At 54.4% G+C, this 18,870-nt stretch overlaps 7 protein-coding genes across 7 annotated transcripts; 3 read left to right on the top strand and 4 right to left on the bottom strand.

Annotated features, from left to right (window-relative positions):
• Positions 1–501: 501 nt before the first annotated feature.
• VTJ04DRAFT_77 (uncharacterized protein) lies at positions 502–1,669 on the top strand (the record flags this gene model as incomplete). The annotated part of the gene is made up of 3 exons (XM_069366055.1): positions 502–1,101; positions 1,165–1,509; positions 1,568–1,669. 3 exons carry the CDS (start codon positions 502–504, stop codon positions 1,667–1,669), a joined length of 1,047 nt encoding a protein of 348 aa, XP_069222687.1.
• Positions 1,670–2,643: 974 nt separating this feature from the next.
• On the bottom strand, positions 2,644–3,501 carry VTJ04DRAFT_76 (uncharacterized protein; the record flags this gene model as incomplete). Its single annotated transcript, XM_069365944.1, has 1 exon — positions 2,644–3,501. One exon carries the CDS (start codon positions 3,499–3,501, stop codon positions 2,644–2,646), a length of 858 nt encoding a protein of 285 aa, XP_069222686.1.
• A 4,236-nt stretch (positions 3,502–7,737) lies between these two features.
• Positions 7,738–8,220, bottom strand: VTJ04DRAFT_75 (uncharacterized protein; the record flags this gene model as incomplete). Its single annotated transcript, XM_069365833.1, has 2 exons — positions 7,738–8,035; positions 8,180–8,220. The coding sequence occupies 2 exons, from the start codon at positions 8,218–8,220 to the stop codon at positions 7,738–7,740; spliced, it is 339 nt and encodes a 112-aa protein (XP_069222685.1).
• Positions 8,221–12,144: 3,924 nt separating this feature from the next.
• Positions 12,145–12,704, top strand: VTJ04DRAFT_74 (uncharacterized protein; the record flags this gene model as incomplete). Its single annotated transcript, XM_069365722.1, has 2 exons — positions 12,145–12,453; positions 12,528–12,704. The coding sequence occupies 2 exons, from the start codon at positions 12,145–12,147 to the stop codon at positions 12,702–12,704; spliced, it is 486 nt and encodes a 161-aa protein (XP_069222684.1).
• A 426-nt stretch (positions 12,705–13,130) lies between these two features.
• VTJ04DRAFT_73 (uncharacterized protein) lies at positions 13,131–13,726 on the bottom strand (the record flags this gene model as incomplete). The annotated part of the gene is made up of 2 exons (XM_069365611.1): positions 13,131–13,297; positions 13,393–13,726. 2 exons carry the CDS (start codon positions 13,724–13,726, stop codon positions 13,131–13,133), a joined length of 501 nt encoding a protein of 166 aa, XP_069222683.1.
• Positions 13,727–14,934: 1,208 nt separating this feature from the next.
• On the top strand, positions 14,935–15,931 carry VTJ04DRAFT_72 (uncharacterized protein; the record flags this gene model as incomplete). The annotated part of the gene is made up of 3 exons (XM_069365500.1): positions 14,935–15,291; positions 15,354–15,586; positions 15,652–15,931. The coding sequence occupies 3 exons, from the start codon at positions 14,935–14,937 to the stop codon at positions 15,929–15,931; spliced, it is 870 nt and encodes a 289-aa protein (XP_069222682.1).
• Positions 15,932–16,431: 500 nt separating this feature from the next.
• On the bottom strand, positions 16,432–18,576 carry VTJ04DRAFT_71 (uncharacterized protein; the record flags this gene model as incomplete). The annotated part of the gene is made up of 3 exons (XM_069365389.1): positions 16,432–17,058; positions 17,150–17,618; positions 17,678–18,576. 3 exons carry the CDS (start codon positions 18,574–18,576, stop codon positions 16,432–16,434), a joined length of 1,995 nt encoding a protein of 664 aa, XP_069222681.1.
• Between the last annotated feature and the right edge of the window lie 294 nt (positions 18,577–18,870).

Raw genomic sequence — 18,870 nt, 5'->3', positions numbered from 1 at the left:
CCGGGAAGGGCGCCGACAGGGCCCGAGAGGGGGCCCGGAGGGGCGGACAGGTCGACGAGGAGGGGGGAAATTTGTGTTGAGGATATGTGTCTGCGGGGAACTTTCCCTGGGAACCCAACATGGGGAAGTCGATAACGCGAGGCTAGAGGACGAAATCATCAGAGAACTTGCCCATTGAGGTCGATCGGGACCGATGGGTAGCGGAACGGGGGTGGGAAGGAATGCGAGGCACCGGCAGTGTACAAGAGGAGGAGGGGGATGGATGGAGAGTACTTAGTGCTGTGCCCTCTGTATGGGACTGTCTATTTCTCCTCTTCTCCTCCGATGTCACGCAGCAAGGAGCGGAGACCATCTCATGCGCGTTCGGCCCCAATCCTGCAAGTATCGTCGCTAAACGTTTGATCCATTGTTACTGCACCGTGCGTGGTGTGTGTTGTCATCTGTTTGTTTGTCTGTTTGTCCCGTGTCCCGGAGCTTGTGTAACATCAAGAGACCGCCATCATGGCATCCAACACCGACAACAAGAAGCTGATCGTGGTGCTCGGTGCCACGGGCAACCAGGGCGGCTCGGTTGCGCGCCGGTTCCTGCAGGACCCCAACTACCGGGTCCGCGGCCTGACCCGCAACCCGTCGTCGGAGAAGGCCCAGGAGCTGGCGAAGCTGGGGGTCGAGGTGGTCCAGGCCGAGATCGAGGATGTCGAATCCCTGAAGCGCGCCTTCGCCGGCGCCAACGTCATCTTCAGCGTGACGCAATACTGGGAGCCCTTCTTTGTCGGCCGCGCCGAGGCGGCCAAGCAGGGCATCTCGTGCCGCGAGTACGCCTACCACGTCGAGCTGCGCCAGAGCAGGAACATTGCCGACGCGGCGGCCACCGTGGTCGACAGCCTCGACGACAATGGCTTCCTCGTGTCGACGCTGAGCCACGCCGAGAAGTGCAGCAAGGGCAAGTTCAAGGACCTGTACCACTTTGACGGCAAGGCCGAGATCTTCCCCTACTACGTCCAGGAGAAGTATCCCAAGCTGGCCGCCAAGATGTCGTGCATCCACACGGGCTTCTTCACCACCAGCCACAAGATCCTGCCCAGCGCCTACTTCCGGAGGGTAAGCTTTCTTTTTCTGCTCGGATTCAGGTAGTCATGGTTACTTACAACCCCTCCCCACCAGCACCCGGACGATACTTTCGAGATGCGCTGCGCCTGCAAGCCCGAGACGGTGGTCCCGCACCTGGATGTCAACCACGACACGGGCACGTTCGTGTACGCCGTGTCCAAGATGCCGCCCGGCAAGGCGTACATGGCGGGCGAGTACCGGTCGTGGCCGGACTGGATCAACGCCTGGGGCAAGATCGTGGGCCGCAAAGTGTTCTACACTGAGGTGGAAATCGAGGACGTCGAGCGCGAGGCCCACGACCAGATGTTGGGTCTTGAGGTCGCCATCATGATGCGCTACTGCGACGATCCGGGCTATGATGGCGGTATGGAGCTGCTTAAGGCGGAGGATCTGCGCAAGGTAAGAATCACGGACTCGGGATGAAGTGTGAATTGGTGAAAACTAACGATCGAGACAGGCCGGCATCGACTGCCCCATGCTGACTCTCGAGGAGTCGTTGGCTCGCCAGGACTGGAGCCAGTATCTCACCCAGCCGGTGTATACCGGGGATTCGAAATAAAGACGGCAAATCTGAGCGAGAAATTTGACGGTTGGATTCATGATGCTGCCGATCTGTGATGATGACGGATCTCTCATCGCTGTATTACGAGTGGTGCCTTTCTATTTCCATGCCTTGATGTTTGTTGTCAATGTCTGTCTGGCGTTGGAATATTTCTGGCAGATTGATGTTAGTTGATTCACCTCGGCTTTGGATATCTCGTCTTTTGACGTCAAATCAAACTCAATGAGCAGTCACGGATCTGCAAGAAAAGATGACGGCCCCTTTTTCTTGTGTTACCAACCTTGTGTTGATATGGGGAGTGTTGTGATGGCGCAGGTCTGTCCATCAGATGAACGACATGGGGGTACATGCATGTGAGACAGTAAAAGCACTGCCAACCACGTGGTAACCCTGTCATGGGCTGGGATGTGTGTCTCGCATGACATCCTTCCGCCGTTTTTGTGTGACCCAGTCTCAATGACGAGATTGAGGTAAATCACCTCCCCGGCAAGACCTTGTTGGGTTGGTGGTTTCTCAAGTCGAGAGTTTGGGAAGCCGAGTCCGTCGGGGATCGAGGACTTGGGTGGCCCCCAGCCTTGTAGGGAGCAGGCAGTATCCCCCAACCGTGAGTTCGGACATGATAAGTTGCCTGTGAGAATGAAAAGCCGCGAGTAACCTTCAACTCAGGTGAACTCTTGTTCCTGAGGTAGCCTCTTATTTGGATTGATGAGCGGTTGAACGACATGGGGGGCGTGCAGGATCGCCTCAGCAGCTCAGACAGCCATGGAAGACGATGAACTGGAGGGTAATTGGAAGGCTACACGGTTGTGATGAGGATTTCGAGGTGACCTGGTCACAAGGCCCTCAACCATGCCCTTATTAGAGAAAACAAATGATCGGAACATCAGGTAACGTGGTTGCATTTTCGAGAGGTTATTGTACATCCAAACAGACTTCTCCTTCCCACGTAATTTGCCATCATTTATCCCAGCTCATAGCGGAACAGTCACCGCAAACACTCCCTGCCCGGCAGTCACATACGCAACATTCGCATCCCTCTCAGTCCGGCCAAACGCACACGCCGTGGACCCAGTGACCGTCGCAACCTGCCTCGGCGTCCCAACTGCCGGATCAACCTCGACGAGCGAGTTCCCGCCGTTGGTGGCAATATAAATCTTCCCGTTCGGCCCAAAGCACAGATCATCACCCATCAGGTTGTTCCAAAGCGTGGTGACCGGCCCCGTCGCGCGCGCCGTGACTGGGTCGACAGGGATTTTGTGGAAGCTGTTCCTGAAGATGTTGGTATACCAAACCACGCCGTCGCGGTACCTGATGCCGTCAATGCCAAACGGGATAAACCCGGAGGGCTTCATGGTCGGGTCGTCCAGGACGAGCGCGTGCTCGCCCGTGTTGACGTCGAGCTTGAACACCACGCCGCGGCCCGCATCCGCCACGAGCACGGACGAGTTGTCGAACGCGCTCAGCCCGTTGAGGTTGTTCGCCTCGGAGATGGTCTTGATCAGGGTCGCTCGCGGCGGGGAGACGGTGAAGTCGAGCTTGTAGATGTTCTTGCCGCCGCCGATGACGGCGAAGGTGTCCGGGGCGAACTCGGCGATGCCGGAGAGCCCGTTGGTGCCGGACACGGTCAGCGCGGTGCTGGAGGTGCGGGAGACCGGGTCGATGGCGTAGAGGGTGGCTTGGTTCATGTTGGTGGCGAGGATTTGGCCGTTGGAGCGCACCGCGATGTTTTCGAGAGAGTTGAGCCGCACGATTTGGGTTGCGCTCTGCCGTGGGACTACCACGGCGGCGGCGTTGATGAGGAGGGCGAGGAAGGGGAGCACGGCGTGCATGGTGACGGTTGAGTGGGAAGTTGGCTTGATGTCGAACGGGACGACAAACACTGACTGAATTCAACCCTGATGATCCGGATGAAGACCAAACTTAATACAGGGGAGGGAAGTGAATGTTATAGTCATCACCACTCATCCTCGTGTATTATTACTTCTCCCCGCTGCTACCAGGAGAGGACCTTCGGGATTGTCCCCGCCGTCATTGTGATCGTACTATACACCCACGTCGTGGTGTCCATCCCTGGCATATGTGGTTTCTTTGCAAACCTATTAATTGGAAATCACCGCCTAAATGTATGGGTTTGCTGGAGGATATCCCGTTCCCCAGAACCATCAATCTGGTTAATCACGGCACTTTTGGTTGTTGCCGAACCGCGCAACACGGCTCGGGCCCTGATCCGAAGCCGTTATATTCCGGCGTCAATATTGCGGTCCGAGGACGACCTCACAGCACAACAACGCAGTCATAGAGCCGGGTTGTATGTCAGGGGCTATTGCCGGTAATGTGTATGGAGTAGACTGCAATTGAAAGCTTGTGGCGCTATCTATGACTTTGCTTATGTCGCAAGGACTGACTGGAGGATTAAATAAACCCGCCGCAGTGCTCCCTTAAACCCATTCATCAGCTTGTCATAGACCGGAAATAGGAGTATGTGAGGTAGGTATTGATCGACAGGAACCCGTCAACCTTGAGAGCCCACCTAGTATTCGATTAACTACCTAAATCATGATCTGGAGTAGCTTAAACGTGAAGCTCCCCTGGCCTTGAACCGGAACGTGCTTTTAAAGGGAGTGATTCACAAGGCATTTGACCAATACTACAGGAGTCCAGACCGGGTTTTGCCGTTGTCATCTATTATTACACCGCCAAACCTAGACCATGGCGGCTTGCGCGGCCATGTCCCTTACCGTCACAACTCTAACTCCGGATCCTGTAGCGTGGTTCCAGGGAACCGGCTGAATCCCTTCCAGAACCAACGATGTGTGCGTACAGAGCAACGCATATCCGAGATGCGAAGCGAAGACGTGCCATTGACATATTAATACCTTCCAACACCTTCGAGGACAAGGCTGTGACCGTTGTAAGGTATCATCTGCTGTCCATGCCCGCACATGCTGCGCCGCAGCCAACATCCGGTTCCCCAAACCCGGGCCAGGCCAGGCGCGGTTCCCAACACGAAACAAAACCCCAAGCATCTCCAACATGAAGGCAAGCCTTGTCCTGCACACGCGCGGCGCGAGTCACAGATCTACGGCACATTTTAAGCCTCACGATCTCGGGCCGCAGTTCCTGCGACCAGCGCGGCGCGGACGAGGCGTTTTTCGTTTGGAGAGATTCTGAAACACCGGACTACTACTACAGGACGGACACGATAATAAGCTTGATAGTAAGCTTCGGAAGAGTGTCTATGGTCGTTGTTGTTGTTGAGGGGATACCGGCTTTTTGGATCCGGCGTTGGATGTTGGGTGTTGGGACCCGACCAGATACGACCTATGTGACCTACCTAATTTTGGGATTTGTTGCGCGCTGGTCTGGAGTAATACCTATCTCGTCTAAACGACACCAACAACAACACTTCGGATCTGTACCGGGTACCTATCCGAAAACAGAGGGCATATCTACAGGATACCTACTCGGAGAGCAAATCTGCGCCGAGGCTGGATGTAACCTTTGCAACCAACGTTACGGCACCGGGCCGATGGCTCTCTGCTCCTCATCCGTACCGTACCCAGCTGTGGCCAGATCTGTGACCGTGGGGTGCAGCCGCACACTTCACCCCATCCATCCATCCATCCATCACGATCGCGGGGGGTGGTGTGGTTGTTTCGCTCTACCCGACCCTCTAACTACCTGACCTCCAGATCGTCTGTCTACCTGCCTAGGTGCTTGAGTCCTCCTATGAGAAGTCAGCTGGCATGATGTGTTACACGCCCAGTCAATGAGTCAGGCCGGTTTGAAAGTCTCTGGAGCTAATTAACCCAGTCCTCGGTCAATGTTCGGCTTTACACTAGAGTTGACTGCATACCTCCCTAGGTAGGTACCTACCTGGCTATTGCCAAATACTCTCTCTGTGTCAGACATAGGCATGAACAACAACCCAACGACTGGTGACCATGATCCCCCTTGGGCTGGGGCTGTATTACTACTTCCAGCATTACCTCGCAGGTTGACACACCCATGACTGCGGGCCTCAGCAAATGGTGTGTAGCACAACCTCGCGGGCGTTCCTTTCCTCGGCGTCATGTCATCCTTGACCGTGGCCTAGATCGTTCGTCAGATTTTGCACTCGGATTCCCATGCAGGAGAGGGTCGGTTCCTGTGGGAAGAACCTGCAATATTATGTCTGTGTCTAGTATTGATATGCTGTGATACCATCGGTGTGTTTCACCCGTTTAGGAAAGCTTCCAGAACCATTGCTCCGAGGTCCGTCAGTGAGTCGGTCCGGTCGATCACGACCAAATCCGACTGCGTACACCCCGTCGAGGTATTCTAGCACGTACGTACATACGATGCATCTCATGTCTCGGTGTTTCCCGTCTCCTCCTTGCCCATGTTCACACTCTCTACCATATCCCATTCCAAATCCATCCGTCACCTCCGCTGTTGGTCCCATCGCACACAGGACACAGCCTGGGTTCAAGCGCGACTCGGCATGCGAAATGCGTGAACGGTTGGCGTGGGCCACGACCTCGTTCTGCGGCGCTTAAACTGGGGTGTGTTGTCCTGCGCCGTCAGTGTGGCTTCATCTGCAGGGTCCAGCTCGGCTATTCTGTGCTTTGCCGCCGGCCAGCAGGTAAACATGCACGCACACCTAGGTAAGGTATGTACCATGCCAAATTCATGATCTCTGCCGAAAGCGAAGCAGTGGTTTTAGGTTGGGATTCTAGATGTTGTTGGCTGTCGTTTGTGATGTTATGCGTCTTTGGTGCTGAACGAAATGACCAGTTGGTGATGAAGGCATAGACGATGCATAGGTAATGCGCACTACTATTCCGTACAACCGGAAGGGTTTTAGAGTTCTGTTTTCCCAGCAGAGACTAGTGCCATATCTGCGGTCCTCTTGGATGAATGTAGCATTGAGATTCAACACCCTGCCCGCAGGTTAGCTCCGAGTTGATCGTATCCAAGCTGATCGTACCGGGATTTGAGATCTGTTACTACTCTCGCGATCACATCATGTTGACATTGAACCATAACATAGGTTGCTTCGCCCACTCTGCTGGCGTGCGGCACAGGCACGGCTGGTAGTGCTCTCCCCCACATGGATAAGATTCCTAGAACCAACTCCGACACGAAGGCTAATTTGGAAGATGCCGTGAGGCCCAGCCTCGGGGACATCCGGTCATGTCAAAAGCCTTCCTATTTGGGTATTTGTATCGAGACGGCTTATCCGTACGAGCGTTGTTCCTTGGTGATATTGGTTGGGGCAGTTGATTTCAATATCAGTGAGCGAGCTTTGAGTAAGCCATCCGAAAAATATGGGCTGCGATCAAGTGTTGCAGAGATCACACAGAGATGACATTACATTCAGCAATGGGAAAGACCGGAGATGAGGAAGCGCTTCTCTCAATTTGATCTGTACTAACTCAAAGATAATGCCTAGCTAGGTATGTACAAGAAAAAGAGCAAACTAACTCCAACAAAAAGTATGTACGAGAAGTGAAGTGGTCAGGAAAGCCACGTGCAGAAACCATCCAACAAGGACGACTTGCGTCTGTCGTTTGCCGTATGGGAATATGAGAAAAACAAAATGAGCGTCCTTAGAGGGAGTTGGTGTTCGAGAGTACTCGTCGTGACGTTGCCGCCATCCCTCTAAAAGGGATAATATTCTATCGGTTGGGAAAAAGGTGGAACGATGATGATGGTGCTGACTGAACAATCTGGATGATCGCAAAAGGACTTGGATATCGGTGCTCCAAGCTGGCCACGTTGGTTTCTGTCTCAGTTGGAGGCCTGCGCAACTGGCCAGGAGAGAATAACAAGCGTCCTTGAGCATCCCTCCCCTGAGCGGACCGTCCCGCCGGGCCGTGGCATGGCTGATAGGATTGCGCAGGAGGCTGCGGCGAGCCAGCAGTTGGGAAGCGTGGCGTCAAGGAGTCGACGGAAAGAATAGACAGTGAAAGAAACCGGGAGAACGAAGACAACAAGTGAAGGAGAGGCCGGCCTCGTAAAGTCGTAGATGTAGACGGTGGTGTGTTGCGGAAAAGGACGAGTCGAATCAACTATCAGTTTAATCACCGATAGTTGACGTAGCGGTACAGTTCCCGACACTCAGGGCAGTACTCGTCGCTTTGGACATCGACGACAAGGTCCCCCTCACGGAAGGGACACGGGCCGTAGACGTGGCGCCTGTACTTCTCGCAGGAATACGCCATGCGTTGTAGCTCGTCGTGGTTGGGCGAGCAGGCGTAGATGATGCGCTCCCACTGGCACATGGTGGTGGTGATGGTGGTGGTGGCTTGGTGGTTGGTGATTTGGCCGGAGAGAGGAGTGTGTAAGTGGGAAACGAGAAGATGTACTTGTAGCTGGTAGCTGCCAGACGAAGGCGAGTATCAGATCAGAGAACGCTTGAAGGAACTGATCCTGGGGATGGAGATGAGAGATCGAGACTACCACCACGGAGTCTCGACACCTATCTTTATACCAGACGATCCCAGACCCAGACTAGAGACGTACCGTAGATACCCCAGGGAGACCGAGTGACGATGGCAGACCATATGAGTCAGGCATCAAGTGTACAACCCTGACCGGCCGCTTGGGGGGATAGTAACCAGTTTCCCTGCACCAACAATCATGACAGGGAAAACATGCGAGTGGGCAGATAGTGCCGGCAGGTGACTTAGACTCTGCGCGGGTGCGTGAATGCGGCTCTAGTCCTAGGGGCAGCCATCGGCGCCGCCGCATCCACAGGCCCAACGAACCGAGCCGTTGGACTGGCTGAGGACGCGGAACTGGGGATGGTCTGCGGCGTAGGCAGTACCGGGAGGGTGTTGCTGTCACTGTCCTAACATACTGAAGCAAGGAACCGGGCGGAACCGGTCTCTTGGACGGGAGTGTCATACAGCAAGTGGGCTACCTAAGGTAGGTACCTACGGTTATGACGCCCTTAGTTACCTCCTTACCTCGCATGCAGCGATTTCAAAACGGGGAAGAGGGGGGGTGTCAACTGTCTGTTGGTTGAGTCGACGCCGCCCCTCCTCCCTCCACATTCCCCAGCTCTGATATGATGGCCCTCCCCCTGAGGCAGGGATATCTTTTTTTTCCCCGGCTAACATCTGTGTAGTAGCGTGCGGCGGGAGCCGAGAATGCAGAGGCGGTGCCCTTGTCCTCTGCCGATCTGGGGAGCAACAAGCTTAACGTGACTTGGACGGACAAAATAAACGATGGATCTTGACGATCCAACTGCCTGCGTCCTCCGGCGCCGGTTTCTGATGTTGGTTGTGGTAGCCGTGCATGCGACTTGTCTGCGCCACAGACCCCATTGGTTGGCTGTGATGGCCCTGGTCACGGCAATCCCCACTGCAGACTGCAGGTTGCGTTTGATTTGGATATGTGTGAGGCGCATCCTTGGTCTGTTGGTGCCGGAGAACGCCCCGGCCTTGGCTTTCTGAGTGTGTTCATCCATACCCCCCCTCCCCCCGCCTTTGTGCTGTTGGTTCTGTCAACTTTTTGTCCTTGAGTGAAGGCTGCTGCTGTAGGCCTCTGAGACAGACCTGACTTATTGATTCATTGATTCAAATGAGTTGATGCGTGCAGCATGGCTGCGTTGTTTTAAAAATATCACTGGTCGTGTCTTTGTGGCTTTTGTTCACTCGTGTCTCGATGACTCGAACTATAGCCAGGCCATCTCGTCCAGACGTTGGAAGCGCACCGTGATGTTTGTCCCACAGGTTTGGTAATACTACATACATGCAAGGAGGCCTAGAGCCGCCTTGTCACCTCACTCTCGGTAGGTTCCCTCATAGAGTCACGAAATGCCCATTTGGGCGACCGGATCTCTCTTGACAGTATGCCTTAGGGTAAAGAGACCAATGAGGTGTCAAGAGTCTTTGTACGTGCACTGCATGTCTGCTGTCGTGCAATGGTATCAGATCTCCCGCTCTCGGAGCTGCAGGTTGGTTGCAACGAGTCTCCTGGCCATATCCTCGGAATTGTATTATCCCGATGTTCCCCTGAAGTTTCGGGATGCAGGAGCCGGGGGTTCGGGTACGGTTCTCGAGGAATCTACCGTCCCTACATGTAGGATGCTTTACAGCGGACAGCTTTATAATGTGTCATTCTCACATATTATCTGACATGTCCGTAGTCTGTCGGCCGTCACTTCGGCCAGATACATGCAATCACTTCTCATATCAACACCGAACTGGCGTCATATGCAGCTACGTGCTTCGGTTTGGCCGATGATGCATCGGGGAGAGATGTTGCGGCCAATTTGACCCTGAGACGACAATTATAGCATCCAACTACGCATACTTTTTCAGGTTTCTTACTGTGATCGCAGCACGAGGTTCAACATTGTCCTTCTGTCGTGTCTCCCCTCAAGGGGAATGCTTGTATCTCGAGAGACCTTCGCCAATGACTTCTTCTCAGCGGCAAAACTTCATGTTTGTCCTGGGATGACTTCGATCTGGCGCACACACTGTGCGGGTTGCCGGCACTCATCACTTGCATCTGCGGATCGTTCGTCCGCCATCCCCCGCTTCACAATTTGTTGAGGATTTTGACTTCCCTGTTCTTTCGTTGCTCATCGCCATAATCCCCTCCTTCCCCCGAATTGCTCCCTCCCAGCTTTCATAACCCCTTTTCGTCATATACTCCTTGGCCTTGGGTTATCACTGGTTGATATCCGCGAGGAAACATGAGGACGGTTGTATTTTTCCCAAAGAAGCCGAAATGTCTGCCAAACACCAGTGGCTGCATCGTCTCATGCATTGGTTGGGAGGTTGTGGGTTGGGCGTGCGCAGCACAGCCCGGGCCGCTGGAAGCGGTCGCAGGAGGCATTGTCTGGATTGAGCCACAGACTCGAGCCCGGCTCGTGCATGGCATGTGGCTGTGCGACAGACCAGACCCGACAAACCGGCCGGTTGCTGCCAACAGACAGTGCGGTTACTAACACCAAGAAAGAGAGGGAGGGTTTTGAGGACGATATATCTTCCCCAGTTCCCCCTGCAGGAACATTATGGTTGTCGCAACCTGTCCATTTAACTAGCACGCCCGGGACCTTACCACCGAGATATGCTAGACAGCCCCAAAACTGCTATTAGCCTGGGTACGAGTCTCCAGCAAGCTAAGATCGTCCTGCATTGGAGATCTTAGGGGTCAGGGATTCGAGTCCCTTCTGCAGTTCCATGCAAGGCAACAATAATAGAAGATCAGGAGAACCTGCCCTGGAATGTGATGAGGACAGGAATGTGTTTCGAGGAGCTGAGCGACGTGGCGGTTCTCCAGGGTTGACATGTGAGATATGACAGGTTTCGAAAGGCCGAACGACCGGGATTGTCGATCAGTTGACAGATCCAGTTCAAGGTGTCAAGATAGGGAAAGGTTCCAGAAGCTGGCGGGAAGAAACAGAACGGCGATATTGATGACATGATGTCTCAGACACTCCTGGGTCAGGATGAGAAACCCAATCACTTGGGCTGGGTTGTGAGACAGCAGCCGGGAGATTTCACCTTCGCCAATATTCTAGACCTGTGGATTGCAATTCCCTTTGGGACCTTTGGCTACAAAATCCTTTGCGGGGAGTTAACTCTTTATTAATTATTATTAATTCTTACCCCAGATTTTCCAACTCCCTGTTGAAGGTACCGAAAACTCGAAGGTTAGGGCCGTCCATGGTAACCTTGTGTGCCTTTGCTGTGCTTGGATCCCAAGATGCAACGCTTTCACGCATCTCTTCCAATGGCTGCGCTCTAACGTAACGGCTTACCAATGCTGGGGCAAGGCAGTTTGGCGGGTTCCTGGCGCTGACAAAGACATCGCGAACATCCCTTTTGGGCAACCGACAAGGGCCATGTACCGAACTTACACGGGTCGTAGATGTCAAGCTGCAGTGAGGAGCAGCAATAGTAGAAGAAGTGAAAGTGCTTGGGGGTGGCTGAGGAAATGAAGTTTGGGTTGTGCTCTGTGTGTGTTGACAACATCGTCGCCGGCAATGGGCGATCAAGAAAGACATCTCATACTCCGGATGATAGCAAAAACAAGCCCTGAGGGTCCAACAAACACATCCGATTCTTCCAGCGACCATCATCACAGCATCTCTAAGTTAGGTAATATTCTACCGGTGAAACGCCATGACTTGTCCGTCAAGGTATGGCGATGAGTAGTAGACGCCGCGTGACAGGATCCATGGAACCAGGATGGACCGGAGGATTGCACAGGGTGACGTCTGTTATGCAGACTTTGGAACTTTCAGAACTTTCGTGTTGCCCTATGAGTAAGAGACGCTCAAGTCTTCCATGAAGAAAAAAGGATAAAACCTCAGCTAGCTGCCACTGCCATGTCCCCTCAACTCGACCAACGGTCTCGCAACATCCACAAGATCAAGATTCATCTGTCCTGCCTCCTGCGCTCACCAGCCAACAGCATCTACTATCCTCACATAGCCATCGATCCATATCAGCTCCTTCGTGTCCAACACCATGCGCACCACCTCGACTATCGCCCTCTCCATCCTCGCCGCGCTCATCCCCTCGGCGTCGGCAACCCCATGGAACGGCACCGGCCTGGTTCGCACCATCGACAGCGATGCTCCCAACGACGAGATCGGCTGCCTGACCAGCGACGGCAGGTGGACCGTGGACGAGCATCTCTGCGGTGTGTTCACCGCGGTTCCTACGGGCGCCAACGACTGGGAGTTTACCCTCACCAGCCAGGGCGCCGGCCCTTGCAGCGTTGTGGATCCGTATTGGTTCACCTGCGGCCCGAATGTGACGGCGTGGAAGTTTGGTGTAAGTGGATGAATGTTCCCATGAAGTTTTATTCTGGCCGAGGAGAGCCTATCTGACACGGGTTAACTCTTTAGGTGTGGGGAGATAACGTCCCCAGGGAGGGACAAAACGTCCTCCGGTTTGGACAGTACGGCGTCTTCTCTACGGGAGTGCCCAACCCTCCGCTGCCGGGCGACGAGCCGCGTCGGATTCGCCCCTACAGCGCCAGTGAGCCCAAGAAGTGGGCGTGGCTGAGCTTCAGGCCTTTTTGAAGGGCAATGAAAAGTTGGGGAGCAGGAGGAAACTGCAAGCTCTCCCCAGGCCTGGACATTGTAACATGTGAGGAAGAGATAGACGTTGGAGACATTGGAAGAAGCAATAGAATCGGATAAAGGACTGCCGCCTACAGGGTCAATCAAACACCGCATCGTGGATACAAGGCGGCATGGTGTATAAGAGGGGATCGTCCCGTTTCTCCTCCATAGTCATCTGAGATTTAGTTAAATAAGTTCTCATTCTCATTCGCTTTTGATCCAGCCGGGTCCTCGTTTTCATAGCTCCATCCGCCTTCTTCCTTTCTTCACCAGAATCATGGTACTAATCGCATCAACTTTTCAAGAGGGTACAGGGAAACACGCGGTAGACTGACATTCTCATGTTCCAGACCTGTCAATTCGGACAACATTCCCCTTACCGCATCAACCCTTGAACGCCTTCTCCAGCTCAGCAATGTTAAACTTCTTCATAGTATTCATGGCTGCGCCCGCCCTAGCAGCAGCCTCCCGGTCCTCGCTGGCCAGCATTGTCTTGAGCGCTGTCGGGATGATTTGCCACGACAGACCAAACTTGTCGGCGACCCAGCCACCTATGAACGATCAACACGCATCAGTTTATTGATATTATTCCTTCCTGAGACAGTGCAATGAAAGGTGAGCTGCTTCTCATCAATCAGATACTTACAGTCGCTCCTAGCCGGATCTCCACCCTCGCTCAACTTCTCGTAGTAGTAGTCGACCTCCTCCTGGTTGGCACAGTCGATCTGGAACGAGACGGCCTCGTTGAACTTGAACTGCGGCCCGCCGTTCAAGCCGACGAAGCGGTGCCCGTCAAGCTCAAACTCGACGATCAGGACGAGATTGTTGGGATCGATGTCGTCGCCGCCGAGCCGGAAGTGGTTTTGGACGTGGGTGATCTTGGAGTTGGGGAAGATGGATGTGTAAAACTCGGCGGCTTCTTTTGCGTTGCCGTCGAACCAGAGGCAGGGGGTGAGTTTGAGCTTGGTTAAAGAGGGCATGGTGGTGATGGAATGGACCTGAATGACGTCAAATGGTGATCCTGGTTTGAGAAGGCTTGTCTTGGTGTCTTGTCAACTCAAAGTGGACAGGATTGTCGAGATCCAAAGGAGTTGATCATCACTTTTATCCTTGAATCCTTGGGCATCAACTCGGACATCGGAACATCTTTCTCATCCATTGTCAAACACCAAAACCTGGTTGTCCTTAGGCAACAATCACTCTTTGCAGACAAACGGATCTTTGCCAACCAATGATCGCGTCGTGGCGTTCTGACCCCGCGTCGCAGACAAAGAGGAGGGCAGCTTATCAACCATCTTGGCGCTGCTGGGACACGTCGGTGGCGCGCGGTCAGGTGCTCTGCTCCATGGCTTGATCACTAATCTTTGGGAGCTTGTTGAGATCGTGATGGGTGCTCAGGAACATGGTAATTAGGTTGCGGTTAGGATGAGGTAAGACATAGTGTTCAGAGGTTCATTCCAATGCTGAGTGATGATAGGTTATAGTTCATCAATGGATCACTGTTCCATGCCCGAGCTGGAAACTTGGTGGTCAGACTAATAGTGATCAACCTATGAGTACTTGGTTTTGAGACTACAAACATATCAAAGCAAGTATACGCCAGCATGTAAAGCAGACCTATGTCCATTAGCTAATAGTATCCCCTAGGTGCCAACAGCCCAACCTCGCGACATAAATCATGAGCCACATGCATCGATCCATCTCTCATGACACCATCTGCCTCCCTCAACACCCGTGCCGCTGTGCATAGTGTCTTGACAGCAGATCGTTGGTACCGGTTAATCTAGAACATGGCTGTTGGTTCTCAGTGTCATCCTTTCGCGGGGAGACAAGCGAGCATACCGCCCCAGACACCAACCAGACAACGATAAACCGTTGTTGGGGGTCGTACCCGGCCGCTTCCGACGTCGCATCCGTCCTCCACATCCCATACCAAGACACACCAAGAAACGTCCCATATTAACCCCCAGAATGCACCGCCACGAGTCTTGAATGCGACCAACTTCCCGCACTATGGCAGGTGACCTTTTGTCGTCTGGCAGCTAATAAGGTCGAAGAAAAGATGGTAACCCCCCCGAGAAGGTCTGGGGGGCTGTCAAACCACCTCAATTGACTCCGTTGAGAGAGACATTTGCTTCTTGACGATAACCCGCTCCCTGAGAGAGCGGGCAGCAACGACAAGATCCTAATGGCAGACCCATCCCAACCAGGATCACAGCAGCGGAATGTCTTCCTACGGCCGCGCAGCGGGCGGAGGTGGCGGCCCGGCCCGCCGAAGGACGCGCCGCCCGAAGAGCAGCCCTTCTTCCCATGGCAAATCACGGCCACGGCGCGCGGCCTTCTGTTCGCCCTGGAAGTCGTCGGCCTGGGTTTTGTGGTGAAATATTACATTCTCGTCCGGCAGCAGAACCAGGGCTACTCGGACAGACAGGCCCAGGCGGGCGCGGCAAGGTACCTGTCGCAGAACGGGGAGGTGATGTGGCAGGACTCGTCATCGGAGAGGAGCAAGGCGGATTATTTTGACGGAGGGATTGCCGTGGGAGCTGTGAGTCTTCGCACCAGAGCGTAATCGCCTCTTCATGTTTCACAGCTAACCCAACCGCACAGTACGCCCTCGGCGCCATCATCAACCTCTGCTACACCGTCGGGGCCGTGACGGGCATCTACCGTGGCGGCGGGTGGGACTCTTGGTTCTTCGACTTTGTCATGGTGGTGCTGTGCTTTGCCGGCGCGGCCATCAAGCTGAACGCGGAGTGGGAGGGCACCGATGAAGAACGTGAGGCGCGAGACCCGTGGCCGAATGCGCGGAATACCATGATTGCGCTGTTGTTTGCCGCTGCGTATGTTGCTCCCATCAATTGATGTCCACCACAGTCCAAATTGACCATCCATTTTAATCACACAGAGTCGTCCACATGATCTCCCTCCTCGTCGGCTGCGTCGGCTGCTGCGTGTCCGGGTGGACAGGCGGGGCCAAGTCAACGACGACGAGAAGGACGGGATCCCAAGCTAACAACAACGACCCAGAGGCCGGTGGCCGCAGGCCAGCTACTCCTCCTCCCCCTTACTCTATGGGCGATGGCCGGTCCCCGTACGCTGAAAGGGATTGGGAAGGTTACGAGTTGGCCGACCTCAGAGGGGGCCAGACTGACACGGCTGCTCCGGCGGGGGGACAGGGTAGATGAGCCCCTGGAACGGCGGGAGTTTAATAGGAGACGGGACTATTCCGGGGGGTTGACATGATAGGGCGAGATATCACAGTTATTACAGAAGGAACGTTCTTTATGAGAAGTCAGATCAGCTAAGAATTAACCGGTAAGTACAGCATAGTACTTGAGTAATGATCGAGAGTCACAGGGATGAGGCGGACCAGGAACACTGGGCTAGTCGAGGACTCTCAAAGGGAATGAACAGTTTTTATGAGAATAAATATGGCAACTCCTCCGCGTGCGGCTTAGAAATGAGAAGACTTACATCTGGTAATGATCAGCCCTATCAGGTAAGTACCTGACCTGAGTACCTATCGTAATATAATAACTAGCCGATACTGGAGTGGTCGAGAACTTCGACAGTTGAATGAAGAGTCTGATAGCAAGTCTCGTAACTCTGGTTCATATGGCAGCATTAACTCTTTGCCATGTGCCCTGTCTAATAACGTGCGATGCCACCCACTTGAACCACACTCTCATACCACCACAGCTGAACTCTCGATCGTCACATGTGACCACTCTTCATCAAGCGTGGGCAACGTCCCCAACCTCTCCCACCGTCCATCCCACTCCCAATACGAAAACCTTCCATCCGCCCCCTCTGTGATCATATGCATCTTCTGTCCAAAACTTCCCTGCACCAATGCCCAGACGCGCAGCACCCCGTTGCCCACTGATTCTACCAACCTCCAGGGCCCCTGAGCCCCTTCGACCGGCTTCTGCTGGCTCAGGTTCCTGTTATCTCTGACCCAGTGCTGAACCTGGCCACTCACGGCGACGACGAGCTGGAACCCGCCGACGCTGGTCTCGTCGACCGTGTCGAAAAAGTCCTGGATCATGACAGGCGGGGAGTTGGAGGGAACTCCCTGCCCAAAGATCTCGCCCGCCTGCCATCTGTCGCCGTCTCCGGGCCGCCAGAAGAGTTGTAGTCTGCCGTCGTCCCGGACCGCCACGATGTAAATGTTGCCGCGAGAATTGCCGTTTGGATCATAGATGTTGAGCCCGACGTTGGATTGAACGAGAGAGGGTCCGCTTTGGGAGATGTTGGTGGCGATGGGTTGCTTTATTTTGATCCAGCCCTGACTATTGGGCTCTTGTAGCAGCTGTTAAAGTCCTTTGTAAGCTATCCAGCCTCGATGAAGCCAAGAGAAAGAGATTAGAAGACTAGTCTCAAGGCGTTAGGGGTGTTTATACCTCAATCAAAGTCCCGTTGGACAGTTTCACAACCATCACGAGGCGCGAATCGTCGGTCTGCGTGAGTCCCGGAACCCCATCAATGTCTTGTATGTCGGGGTGGTATCTCGTATGTGACCATGTCCCCTGAGCCTGGTTGAACTTCCATTGATGGAGGACGGCGCCCTTTTCCAAGCCTAGGGCGTACAGGTCTCGATTGAATGAGGTTCCAATCATGGTCAGTGGCCCGACGAGGTCGGCATTGTGGATTTTGGTGGCCTTGGTCCACCTCCCTGAGTCTCCGTCGCGGTAGACGTGGTAAATGTCTTTGCTCTTTGGGGCAGGGAGGACTAGTTCAAAATTGCGATGCGTATTACCGTTGCTGGATTGCAGCATGCAGCCATTCTGGTGGCGTCTTCGCGTCCAGGGATCCGGATTGACGTTCATGACGCCGTGCTTGACCCAGTTGTCGATGTTGCCTGTGCCGTACCTAATATCGTTGAGTCAGGACACATGGAAGAGAAGAGGTCGTTGGCCTCGGAGACTCACGCAATGTAGGCAAACCCATCCTCTCCCCACTGCCTCCCCCACGAGTTCTTGATGATCCACGCCTGCTTGTTGTCATCGTATCCCACAACCAACGCCAGATGATTTCCCACCGAATCCTTCATGCCGTCCCACTGATACACCGTTCCCTTTTCCGTCGGCCTCCATGTTCCAAAGTCCGAGTACAGCACAAACGTCGCCACCAAGGGCCCGTACCGATCCAGCCACCGTTTCTGATCCTCCATCGTCCCCAATGCCTGGAACGGGGGCACGTGGGTGGCCCGGCCATCTCGGTCTGCACATCTCGTGCGAATGGTCGGGTCTCTGTCCTCGTACGGCCCGCAAGCCCAGTCGGCGACTCCAGGAGGGTTTTGGAGACGGTTTTGCTGGTCCCAGGGTTGCGGCATTCCAGCCATCCAGGCCAGGGCTTCATCGGCACTACCGTAGTCGGCGCACAAGGCCCCGACGCCGGAGTGGACGTCGGCTTCGCTGCGCTTGGTCCAAGCCCCGTGCTCGATGCGCACCATGGCCTCGATGAGGGCGGTTGTGGCGAACGCCCAGCAGCTGTTGCAGACTCCTTGGTCCTGGGGGGTCGTGATGTAGTTTACCCCGTCCCGGTTGCGCCAGTCGACGATGTTGGGCAAGGACGTGTCAGTAACAGAGATGCTGGACTTGAGAGGTGGGGCATTGGGATCCTTGTTGCTGGGTCTGAGTGAGGATGATGACAATGACCATTGTGAGGCGTAGATTGGGGGATGGATGGTCGACCAGTTCAATGGCCCAACCGATGAGGCCGGAATGGGGTCAGGCCAGCCATCTGGATGTAATAGCCGGACAGGACCTGCACTGGTGCCGGTACCGGCCACCAGGAGGAGAGCAATACCTGCCATGACCTGGCCCATCCTGTCGATGTTGGTGTGGTTTCCAGGACCGTCGCCTCCTAGATGAACGATCCCGGGGATTGGATGAACATGGCAAGCTCCAACTCTCTCCTGCCTTCTTCAAATACCCCTTTCAATAGGTACCTTGAGGGTCGTTCCTCCACTTTGTCTGTTGAACTTGACACTTCCTGATCCAGATTCGGATCGAGACCTCCCTACCCGGCAATCATTTGGTCATACTTGACTCGAGACTGGTTTCCCATGTCTCCATGAAGCGGTCCGTCCAAGCCGTCCGGAGTGTCCAAGTGTTTCCAC

The sequence above is a fragment of the Mycothermus thermophilus genome, assembly GCF_041956435.1.
Source record: "Mycothermus thermophilus strain CBS 625.91 unplaced genomic scaffold VTJ04scaffold_1, whole genome shotgun sequence".
In the NCBI taxonomy this organism is placed as follows: domain Eukaryota; kingdom Fungi; phylum Ascomycota; class Sordariomycetes; order Sordariales; family Chaetomiaceae; genus Mycothermus; species Mycothermus thermophilus.
The sequence above is the reverse complement of the archived record's forward strand: the minus strand, read 5'-3'. Positions and strand labels throughout refer to the sequence as shown.